The sequence below is a fragment of the Amphiura filiformis genome, chromosome 3, assembly GCF_039555335.1.
Source record: "Amphiura filiformis chromosome 3, Afil_fr2py, whole genome shotgun sequence".
Lineage (NCBI taxonomy): Eukaryota > Metazoa > Echinodermata > Ophiuroidea > Amphilepidida > Amphiuridae > Amphiura > Amphiura filiformis.
In genome coordinates, this window is record NC_092630.1 from 34160814 (window position 1) to 34173313 (window position 12500).

The following is a 12500-nucleotide window of genomic DNA, read 5'->3' on the forward strand; positions in this document are numbered from 1 at the left end:
ACAAATCATTTTCCTATTGCATTTACCAAGAGGAGTAATTTGAGGCAAGTTAAGATTGAATCAGAGCATTTTGAAAAATTGACCCCTGTACATGATATATAAGACATTTAATCTATTTGACTTTATAACTCCAGAACTAAGCACCATGTGTAATGACTTTATTCTTATATTCCTACTGACGAGAGGAACAATTTAGATATATTACAATGTGATTTTAAACTTTGGCCCCATTTTGACCTTTGACCCCTCATAGCAAAAATGGAATAAATCCTAGTTTTATCATTTGAGGTGTAGGGATACCAAAATACATTGGTACCGCTATTGTAGCAAGACAAAATGCTAAGTCAAATAGAACTATACAATACCATGTACTATCCTTTCCTCTATGTTGTTAATCAGTTTCTCCTCTATCTCTCTTTCTTTCTCTCTCATACTAATTTCTTTCAATTCCTTCATTTATTTACATACTTGCAAGCTGTATTCAAGTACAAGTTGTGTGTGTTCTTTCCTGTTGTAGGTTGTCCATGGTAATCTGGAATTTGAAATTGGTGGTTTAGAATACCCAGGAGGTCAACTAGAATTGCCCATCATTATCACAGCAAGTATATGTGGGCTCCTGGTGTTGATGTTGATCATTGCGGGCTTAATACTTAGAAGTAGGATCAAGAGTCACAAAGAGGAAACCAGCAAACTGTTGGTTGAGATGCAGAATTTGGAAACCAACATTGCAGACGATATTAGATCTGGTAAGATATTGTGTAAATTTTGACATTGTCCTTCAACAAAAACAACAATAGTTTAGATTCTTCTGTGTATGTAATAATTTTCACATACATTTGTTTATTTACTTAATCCTTCAGGCAAGGTAGCTCCTGCAATGCTAAGGATTCTCAAGGAGGCCCTGCAATTATAATGTACAATATACTTATGCAATAAATACAAATGTGTACAGTAAAAACTGGAACATGATAATTTGGACATAGGAAGCCTGTACTTTGAAATGGATGATTTTGACCCCTTATTTACACAATTTTCCAACACCCGAAGCTATCATGCTCTCCTCAGAATGGCCAACATGACCAATTTGGTCAATTTGTTCTTGCCTGATGAGTTCACAGAGCATGTCCTGCATATCGCATCCTGTGTATTGTGCCCGTTGCCCTGTACACATATCACCCGTACATCATAACCGCTATTATTTGCCCCCCAAAACACCTTTTTTGCAATTTTGTAGCTAATTCTTGGCTTAATTTCAACCAAATATATGCTATGTTACTCCCATTAATCTCGGCTTTCTTCACATGTATGTTTCGTTGTTTAGATCAAAATAGAAAAAGCCTTTTGATGGTCAAATAAACACACAAACAAACAAACAAACGAACACACAACATTTCCTATTTATTGTAAGATACACTTACATGGATCGGTAAATTTCAACTTTAATTGTTTGTATATTTGTGTATTTTGTCACAGCATTTGCTCAGCTTCAGACAGACGTGACAGATCTGACAAGTGATTTGGAAGGTACTGGTATGCCATTTGTTAGCCATAGACAGTACGCTATGAGCATGTTCTTTTATGGAATGGAGATACAGCCTGCCTCTTTCGATCAGGAGGTAAGAAAACTAGAAACAAAATAAGTGGTGAAAAAGTTGTACTATGGTCCTTGTTGTCAGTATGATTTCTGTCATTGGTGTTGTGTACATTTCAATCGCAAATAGTCAGTGGAATCAAACAAATTTCTAAGTCTGCAGAGTCTGTATCGTTAGATACAGTGACAAACTGACAATTAAATTCCAAGGTCGAGTGTTGGTTTTTCCGAAATTGAATTAGGAGTGATCAACATCGATATTTAGCCTCCTTCGCAGTCAGTTTCTGTCGTTCATAACAAACCGTGAGCCACGTGAAGCTTGGACCCAAGACTAGAAGTAGCCCGGATGTTGGACCGACAGAATTTGCTATGGATTTGGTACATTTTGAATGTTAGTAGCATAGAAATCTGATTTAACATGGAAACAAAAATAAAAAGACATCCAGGAATGATGTAAATCGACTGTTGGCATAATTTTAGCAGGGCTTGCAAAATCTCATGCCCTGCTCTGGGTCAAACAGATTTTATGTTGGGCAACTTCTGGAGCAAATATATTTTAGTGCTACACCTTCTGGTGGCTATCATTAAGATAAAGATGTGTAAATGTGTAAGAAAAAGCAAGGCAAGAGAAATTTCGAGGGGGCAAATGGATTTCTAGGTGGACTTGCCCAACGTTCATTGAGTGAAGGTGTGTGTGTTAAATTTGTAAATAATTAGTTAAATCTGTATCCATTTATTACCAGAATCCTGATGAATCTATGGAGAGAGCCATGTTAGAATTTTCAAAGTTGCTAAGCAACAAGACCTTCTTAATGGCTTTTATCCAAAAGCTGGATGATGACAAGAAAATACCAACCAAAGACAAGTAAGAATTACAACTTTTTTCTAACTTTTAATGGCATAATATTTTGAAAATTAATTTGCAGTCTGATTGTAGTGTGCAACTTAAGCACTGTGCTAATCAATAGGAAGAGAAGAAATTGGACCCTTCTCAGAACCCATTGTGGCAAATTACATCAGATGAGCCCCAAGTCCTTTGTATGTGGTTCCATGTAAAACTTGCCATTTCCTTGTTCATAATAAACTGGGTAAATATGGATACAGGAACCCTATCATTTGCAAGATCTGGGTGTGGTCTTTTATTGAATTTTGTTTTTGGTATTGATTCATATTATATACGGAAAATGTCACTTTGAGAGTGCTAAAGGTGACAATATCCAGCTAATTTTCAGCCATTTGATTCTATGTGTAACCAGCCAGTAAATAAGCTGAAGATCAGTCTGGGTAGCATTATAAGCATAATAAATGCATGGAGGAAAAACCACAAGTTTGTCTCAGCTCTTTAACAAGTTCATTAGGAATGTTGATTTTACTGTGAATTTTGATCATTATGAACAATTCCATCTAAAAATGAAGGTGATTTACTTACATTTTAGTGATGTTTCACCACTACACTAGTGCTTTCATAACGAACAAAATTCACAGTTTGTCTCAGCTATTGACATCAATTGCAGTGAGTGTCTTCAACTTACGAAATTGACCATTTACCATTACTAAAAGCCTTTGTCACTGTATAATAAAATGCATCTTTGTTTTTCCCTCAGACAAAACATAGCTTCCTTACTGACGGTGCTAATGATACTTGAAGATAAACTAGCCTATCTTACTGAGTAAGTAGAGTGCAGCAGTATAACACGTTGCAAGTCTCAAAATCAACCCAAGTTACAATGTGTCGTAACATACATTTCGCTAAAGAGATTTACGATTGATAAACATAAGTACAGTGAAAGAATTTATTGTAAAGTTATGAGGAATAAAGAGTTGTTGTATACTTATGTTACGATGTGTTAAAGTTTAGTGAAAACACCCCAACACCAATCAAGGTTGAGTGAAAAACACCCAAGCACCAATCAAGGTATTGCCTAGTTCCTACAACCTGCCCTAGGCATCATGGACAAACAGTGGTATTTGGTATGGTAACCAAAGTGAAGTAAGAAATGAAAAGTTATGGAGACAAGCAAAAAGTAGTTGTGACTACAGATTACAAATGTTTTACTATATGGCCATGATAAATTCCATAATACCGTAAAAACCTGATAGTTCGCATATGTGCTTACTATCGAGCGCTTTTAAAACATGCAAACATGAAGAGCCCCATCCGCAAAAGTGTAAAGGGTTTTGAGCAAATCATTGATACACATAGTTATATATGAACAAACAAACCTGCAAATGTGTGTCTCAACCCCATTAGCTCATTTGGTAAAGTGCTGGACTTTGGTACAATTTCATGTTTTAAAAGCACTCGATAGTTAGCACATATGCTAACTATCGAGTTTTCTACGGTATTGTGTTGCAAGAGTTTAAGATATGTTCAAGATTTGTCTGTTAGTTATTTAGTATTGATATATTCATTGATGTGTTATAATTTCAGTGTGATGATAACTCTTATGTCTATCCATGTACAAGTAGTGGTAGATGAAGATAGACCTAGGCAGCTATTCCAAAGGTAAGTATTGCTAGCTCACAGGTGTTTTATTTAATGAGCGACCTCATTACTAGATGAGCTTTCACATGTAACATTTAAGCCTAGTTCACAAGGCATTCTTGTTTTTGGTACAACCTGAATACACTCATTAAAAATCCAGCCAAGCAGTTTTTATTGTATTAATTGATTTGGTCCATAAAAATGTAAAGCATGATCACTAACGCAAAATTGGATTAGTACCTGTATAAAGCTATGAGATTTTGGTCTCTCTGATAGCAATCGCTGTCCTGGCTGTAATCTCAATTCCAAAGGAATACACAGCAACCGAAGTACTCAAGTTTGGTTTTGGTAGGGACTTGCCGCTGAGAATTTGAAAGTGGACCCATAAATATACCAATTTTTCAAGAAATTTGGACCCATTGATAAACCAAAAGTCAAAATTTTCGGCCAAATTTAACCCAAATTTTGAAAATTTTGGCTAGATTAAGGAAAAATTGGGCTATTTTCCGAAAAAATTGAGAAAATTTTGAAAAAAAAGGACCCATTCATATACCAAAATAGGCTTTGAAAAAGAGGTCGTTGATATACCAAGAGGCCGAAAATGCTACCCATATTTGCGGCACGTCCCCGTATGTTCATTTGTACAGAGTACCCCCGGCACAGCAAGAATTGACATAAGACTGTGGTTTTATGGGTGTTTTGTGTTTTAATTAGTTTCACTGTGTGCAATTATCACCATTACTAGCTTCTCAACGAAACACCTGCACCTGTATTACAGATTACCATTAGGTTTATAGTTTCACATGTCATCTGAAGACAGATAATATTACCATTGACACATGGTAAAAAAGATACATAAATTGCTATCACTGAATTTACTCTTGTGGTTTTGTTTTCTTTCAGAACTGAAACTATTGTTGAAAAGTTACTCACCAATTGGATTGCATTATCACTATATGACTTCCTGAAGGCAAGTATAATTATTGCTTGTTAGGTAATAAAACGGATGGGAAAACCCCTGTTATATGGGCCTGGCCGTCCCTGATGTTGGGAGGGGTTTGTGTTGGTTTTTTTGGCTCTATGCTTGTAGAGAAGGCATCTAATCAAAGGATTGTAAATGTAAAACAGAACAGGATTCCCATGGTCCTTGAAAGTCCTTGAATTTAAAAACAACTTTTTAAGGCCTTGAAAGTCCTGGAAATTTGCACAAGGTCCTTGAAAATTGAAATTTTACCTAAAGTATAATTTTGGGGAGTGGAGAGTAGCTGTCACTTTTGTTAATATGTGCGGCATGGAGAGCTGTATCATGATTTTGTGTTGTGGTAAGTCCTTGAAAATCATGCTTTTGGACCTTGAAAGTTCTTGAAAAGTCCTTTAATTTTAAAGGCTTCAAGGTGCAAGAACCCTGACAGAATTTATGAAACCTTCAAAGATTATGCGATATTCAAGTCAGTTTGTCCTCAATAAAGATCCAAATGGTAAAATAAATGTGGTTGATCAATCATGCCAGACAACATAATGTAAATATGCTTAAAGCTGATCAGTAACAAATTTATTGTTAACAAAATACTGTAATTATATATTTTGTGACAAATCAGTGCTGTTCATATATATATATGTATTTTTGTTTTTTGTACAGGACCATGCTGCCTACCCATTATTCTTGTTATACCGTGCCATTAAATGCCAGAGTGAAAAAGGACCAATAGATGTGATGAGTGGAAAATCACACTTTTCTTTGAGTGATGAGAACGTCCTGAATGACGATGTGGAATTTGAAGAATTGGTATGTGCAATGAATCGAGATGAATGCATGAATAATGCATGAATAGTAACAGCATGTGCCATAATTACCCATGTGTAGTCCCACTCTTAATTCTTAATTTTAGTTTTTCTTTTTACGAATTCAAGAAGACCCATTACACTCCCAGTCCAATTTCTTTGCTTTTGAGCATGAAATTCAAATTCTATATTAAGTTCAATGAATATCACTGTGAGTGTTTAGTGTTATTTTAAGGTTGGTCTGAACCCTGGAATTATGGAAACTTTCGGGCCTCATTAACTGCTAAATTGTTGGTCTAAAGTATATAAAAGTATACATATTTAGAATGGCAAAGACTTGATAAGTTCATCTGTGAGGTCAAATTTGGGCCAAAATGCTCATTTTTGACCCAAAATCCCAAAAAACAGTTTTTAGGCCTACTTTTTTTTCGTACAACGTAAAAAAGTTCTTGGGCCAACATTTTTTATAAATTTTTAAAAACTAGATAAAAATATCTAGGAGCCGTTTTTTCATTTTTTTAAATTTCGACCAACTTGAGAAATTTGCACCAAAAATGGTAAAAAATGCTGAATTTTCAAAAAATCATAAAAAAGCCTGATTTTACCCAAATTTCAAATATTTTTGGTGAAGTTGGTCAAAATTCAAAAAAATAAAAAACGGCTCCTAGATATTTTTATCTAGTTTTTAAAAATTAATTTAAAAAAAATTTTGGGCCCAAGAATTGTTTTTTACGTTGTACGAAAAAAAAGTGGGCCAAAAAAACGTTTTTTGGAATTTTGGGCCAAAAATGAGCACTTTTGCCAAAATTTGACCTCGCAGATGAACTTATCAAGTCTTTGCCATTCTAAATATGTATACTTTTATATACTTTACACCAACAATTTAGCAGTTATGTGGCCTGAAAGTTTCCATAGTTCCAGGGTTCAGACCAACCTTAAGAGAGTAATTTACAATTTGGGTTTTCTCCCTGCTCACACACACCCACAAACCATACTTCATTTCTCTGAAAGGGCTTTGTTTTTGTGTTATGTGATACATACACAATATGTAGCCAAACAAGTCTTGTCTAGGAAGACTGGTGATTCAACCCTCAATAATTCATATGTGACCTGCTCTCACAAAACCAGGAAATAGTCGCATTTTTGACATTTCATGATTTGAATAAATATATACGCACTAGACAATAAGCTTTAAAATGATACCAAAATTATATAAATAGCATCAATACTTTTCAAGATATGGATAATTTTGTAAATGATACCTTGATATTTTTGCCAAATAGCTCTTCTGAGTAATGGGCCAATTAGTTTCCTGCATTACACAAGATTGAATAGGGATTATCATAGTTCAACTGTTAATTATTGATTAAATAACCCTCTTTTTAATAAGTTCTTTCAAGGATTTGAAAGTCCACTTAGTCCCACAATCAAATACCATGAAATAAAGAATTCCAAAATTTGATTTTTTTTTATGGGAGTGTTGGGTTCCGGGTTTTGTTGGAGCTGGTCACATATTCAAAAGGAAAACTAATCACAATACTTGGTTAACATCGGATTTGATCTGACCTATGTTGCTTGATGACACCATAAATCTTAGGTTGAAATGAAGTTGGGACTACACTAGGGTTGGTATGGTACTTGTTGTTTGCTATTATATCTGTGAAGTGATGTGGTTCTGTAGTTGATTTGGTCTATGCATGGTGTTCATAGGTGGTATTGAAACTTATTAGAATAGAAGCAATAGAGGTAGTCATTGTGACGTCAGTGCCTCCATCTTGTGGGTACGGAGTGACTTGTTGCTAAGATCACCACGTTGTTGCTGGACTGAAGAGGTGCGTCACATGCTGCGAATTCCGCGTAATCGGGGCGTAATGTCAAATGCATGACATGCAGAACGGCAGTACCCACAAGATGGCGGATACCGCAGAAAAGGCGGGCAGCCTCTATATATCAGTCTGATCTATGTGCATGTGTGTGACTGTGTAGGGAATGCTGTGTTACCAACACTTAAAAACCTTTGGCATGCATGTTTGAAATAGTATTATTGTAGCATTGTGGCATGCTCTTTTACTATTAATTAGCGTATTGAATTATTTTCTTATATATAGCTCAAATTTACATTGGAGTTGGATTGATCTGAATTGACCCTATATTTATTCATGGATATACTTCAGAGCTTAGATTTCCATGAATTTTACAAATTTAAACCACTTTACTCAAGTTATTTGGATAGTTATGGATTTGGTAGGAAGTGAATTTTTGTAGTTCAGCTGCTAAATGAATTATTATACACTATATGATAAAAGCATAAGAATTCCACACTGACGTTCATGGCATGAAAAGCGAAACCATCAAACTAGTGAGTAAATTTTGGTTTTGTTCAGAAAACTTGTCATATTTACGGTCAAAGTATTTTACAACATGAAGGCTAGCCATAGGCCCTCTTTTTAATTGTTGACTTTGCACATTAACAAGTAAAGAGCGTGTTTTAGATGGCAAATACTATACATTTTGTCCCTTTATCTTGATTTTTATGTCAAGACAAACAATTTGAAATCATTTTATCTAAAATCTGATCAATTTGTACCCCTATACAACCAAACATATGCCTTTTTGACCCCCAACTGAGGTGGTTGAATAATAACTGTGTAACACTTTTGAAATCTTTGTAAACGGACAAATAATTTGTGTATCTTTCAACATCTTAATATAACTTTTGGACCATATACTTCATGTGTGGAAACTCAAATGCTTTTATTACAAAGTGTACAATTTGGCATAGCAGCCTCACTACTAATCCTAAAATTCTGTGTTTTCAAGGTGTAATTATGTATCAACATAAACAGCTGCACCACAAACCAGTCTATGAACACCTGATATAACAAATTAACAATTCAGGACCACTCATTGATTCACAGATGGTTTATTTCAGATCAAGTCAATGGTAGCCACTCCATAATGTATTTACATACTTATCTTTTGGTAGACCCTACAGGTAATAGTGAATGACGAGGATGGTGAGAAGAAAGAAGTCAAAGTACTGGATGTAGATACTGTGAGTCAGGTGAAGGAGAAGATTCTAGATTGCATCTACCGTAATAGGCCCTATTCAGCTAGACAGAATGCTCAGCAAGTAGATCTAGGTAAGTCCTGTACTAAGTTGAAGGGGATTTGTGCATTTGATATATGGGAGAACTACCGTAAAAACTTAATAGTTAGCATATGTGCTTACTATTGAGCGCTTTTAACACATGCAAACATGAAGTGCCCCACCCACAAAAGTATAAAGGGTTTTGAACAAATCATCGATACACATAGTTATATACGAACAAGTAAATCTGGAAATTTGTGTCTCAACCCCATCAGTTGGTAAAGCGCCAGACTTTGGTACAATTTCATGTTTTCAGAAGCACTTGATAGTAAGCACATAATAATTATGCTAACGATCAAGTTTTTGCGGTATACCAAAGTTACACAAAATATAGGCAAGGCATTCAATATTCCATGTAAATTACATAAGACGGGTAACCATGTTTGTTTGCTGTCACGTAAGAGTTGCATGCACTACAGTATTTACTAAAACTTGAGTCGTCACTGGTGTTTTATATATGCAGTAACAAGCAGTGTGGTGTAGGCCTTCCATGGTAATGTTAGTCACTACTTGTCTGCTAGTGACTTGTTATGCAATACTATACTTTCCTATCATGGTAGTTGGAATATTTTCACAGTGACTCATTTCTTGTTGCTATTTTTTTGTTTCAGAATGGCGACATGGACAGTCAGGTCATTTAGTATTACAAGATGTTGATGTGTCATCAGATACAGACCCAGGATGGAAGAAGATAAATACTCTAAAACATTTCAGTGTAAGATATTTTGTTGAATATTAATAGTCCAAGACTCAAAGGAGATGCTACATGTTGCTTATTTTTTTGTAAAAGGTTGTCTCCACTCCTGTAGTATTTCTTAAGCAGACTTAAAGAGCCTATGGTGAGATGCTTTTCATTTAGTATTTGTATTTAATTAAGTATGCTACAGACATTCTTAAAGTGTAAATCTGATGTAGAAGATTTGTAAAACAAGGGTCCTGTTTGATTAAGACTTTAGTTTGATACATCATGTGCTCCCTTTAGACTGTAAGTCTTTATGAAGTTCCCAACTACTAGCCAGATGCAAGTTGTCCAGCTTTAAAAGGGCATGGACATGGTGAGATTTTATGACAAATGTACTCTCAGTTTTGGTCAGTAGACTCTTAGAACATTCAATCTATCCTCAAAATAAAGCAATGTTTTCTTTTTTTCTTCTTTTTTATGTGTGCAAAACCTCCCAGAGCCCCTTAAAATTTTAATGTTGTGTGGTCATTTATTTGACCATTCTTATGTACCTGTATTTCAGATGGCCATGTCAAATTCAGAATAATTTATGAGCATACAACTAAAACATTAATACACACCGCTAGTAAGAACCTCCTTTATTTGCGTATTATATATTTCAGGTACCCAACTCATCTCGTATGGCTTTAGTGGTAAAACAAACTCTTCCTAATGCTGTTGTAGCTGATAATGCAGCCACAGGTGCAACTAATTACCGTAAGTTTAAAGCATTACATTATCATTTTGTGTAGTAATTTAGGATTGAGTTGGAGTTAAGGTTCATTTTGGGCACTTAACAAGGTCATTTTGGGTGGGTGCTTATTTTTTACATTGTTTAATCCATCATCATCAGTGTGTCATATGTTTCAGACCATGATTCAGATTTGCATAGGCAGTTAATAAACTAAATATCAGTTTGCTTGTTGTAAAGTCACTGGGTGGGCGATTATAGGGTCATGGGCTGTTAATGGAAAGAATATGGTACTAAAAGACAAAATATATAACAAAAAGAGTCAGAGCAGGAAATTGATCAAGCTTGTCAGTCAAATCTCAGCTAATTATTGTTGGTGTTATTGCCCAAAGGTAACTTAGAGGTCAGTATGTAGGCGTTGTTCAAGTAGGAGATAACAAGCTTAGTTTTGAAACTGCTTCATTTTTTTTTCTAGTTTCGATTTGTTCAGTGGGTGTTTCCTTTGCAAGGTAGAAGATATTTAATCCTGTTGTTTTATCATTAGTAAACTACAACAAGGATGTAATCTAGAAGTTGTTTACATGAAAAGCTTTTCCCATAAAACAAACATTCCCTAGATTGTGGTAGAATGTGATATGGCATTGAAAAAAGGCTTCCAACCGTGCAGCTTCCAAGAGCAAATTGTTTTGTTCATGGCTCGAAAAAGTGGGGAATTTGGGAAGCTCATTCCCAGGAAATGTTGGTGTTTTGAGGGAAATTCTGGTATTTGGAAGGAAATTGTGTCTTTTTGTGTATAAAAACATGCTATAAATTGTAGGAAATTTAGTTTGCTTCCTGGGAAATTACCATTTTTTGAGCCCTGGTTTTGATTATCAAAGTTACAAAAGCCATATGAAAACTTCTTAACCACAATGAGAGCCTGTTTAAGATAATTCAAGATATTATTTTGCTGTACTGCACGAGGCTTGTGGTAGTTATTGTATTCAGATTTATGGAAATAAATATCTTGAGAAGGTAACAGTAATGTTGTAAAATAAGCTCTCTCTGACCCATAAAGTATGTTTCGTCAAAATGTTGAGATAAAATGTGTTGGTAAAATTAGTTTTGTGTAGTTGTTAACTTAATTTACCCAAAATATGAATGTGATTTTGTTTTAATTATTCAAACTTTTGAATGAAAAGTGATTGGATTTGGTTTTGGTATCAAAACATTTGTTATTTTTAGAAAAATATTGTGCTATTAACATTTAAATTTGGTCACATATCATTATACCATAATTATTAATTTTGAATTGTTTTTCTTTAGCGTATTTAGAATTTAATGAGAAGCATAGTTTACTACAGAAGCCTTACAATATGGTAGACTATCAAATAGAAGATGGAGTACAAATCTGGCATCTGGTAAGTCAAATCTTATTTTATTTGTTACAAGTTTTACTTGTGCAAATGTGATCTTTTGGCTAATATTTCGGCCTTAATGCTCTGCATGCTAGCAATAAGCTTCAAAGTTTTGAGATATTTTCTCAAAAATTTCAAGAGCTATCTTAACGCGGCTGTGTACTCTAGCCATTGTTTCTTTCTCAAAATTAAGTTTTTATGATATGTTTGTACCTTGTTATGTTTTTTATAAATACAAGGAATGAAAATCCAGATTTGTAAACTCCAACTGCAATATTTTAAGGATTTTATTTCACTATTCCACTCGTGTTTGAAATTGAAAAGGAAAGAAAATCTTTGTTGTACCAGCAAGGTACACGCAGCGCAACAACTCATCGCGTTGCGTATCGCGCAATTTGTTAACGCACAAATCGCTGACGCTTATCTGCATCTGTGGCGCATCTTATGGAAACACCGCGAAGCACTGATTTCACAAAAACCTAGTGGTCAAATGGCTCCGTTTTAGCTGATAAAATGTGGGTTTTTTCAAGTTCTTTCCCCGATTTAAATATCAAGTTATGAATGGATTTCGCTCAAACTTCTCAAGGGGCTGTGGATTTACCCGATGTTCACGTAATATAAGTTACAAAAGCGAAAACTGTCGCATTCTCCTGTGAGATTCGATGAAAGGGCAAAATGTGAC

General features: G+C 34.9%; 1 protein-coding gene across 1 annotated transcript in view; it reads left to right on the top strand.

Moving 5' to 3' along the window:
• The window catches only part of LOC140147205 (plexin-A2-like), a 141143-nt gene that overhangs the window by 112891 nt on the left and 15752 nt on the right, over nucleotides 1–12500 (top strand). The window contains exons 25-35 of the mRNA XM_072168985.1: nucleotides 518–746; nucleotides 1474–1616; nucleotides 2335–2456; nucleotides 3196–3261; nucleotides 4023–4097; nucleotides 4980–5046; nucleotides 5716–5862; nucleotides 8845–9001; nucleotides 9621–9724; nucleotides 10354–10447; nucleotides 11727–11821. Coding sequence (XP_072025086.1) covers nucleotides 518–746; nucleotides 1474–1616; nucleotides 2335–2456; nucleotides 3196–3261; nucleotides 4023–4097; nucleotides 4980–5046; nucleotides 5716–5862; nucleotides 8845–9001; nucleotides 9621–9724; nucleotides 10354–10447; nucleotides 11727–11821 — 1299 coding nt within the window. The remainder of the gene's footprint in view (nucleotides 1–517; nucleotides 747–1473; nucleotides 1617–2334; nucleotides 2457–3195; nucleotides 3262–4022; nucleotides 4098–4979; nucleotides 5047–5715; nucleotides 5863–8844; nucleotides 9002–9620; nucleotides 9725–10353; nucleotides 10448–11726; nucleotides 11822–12500) is intronic.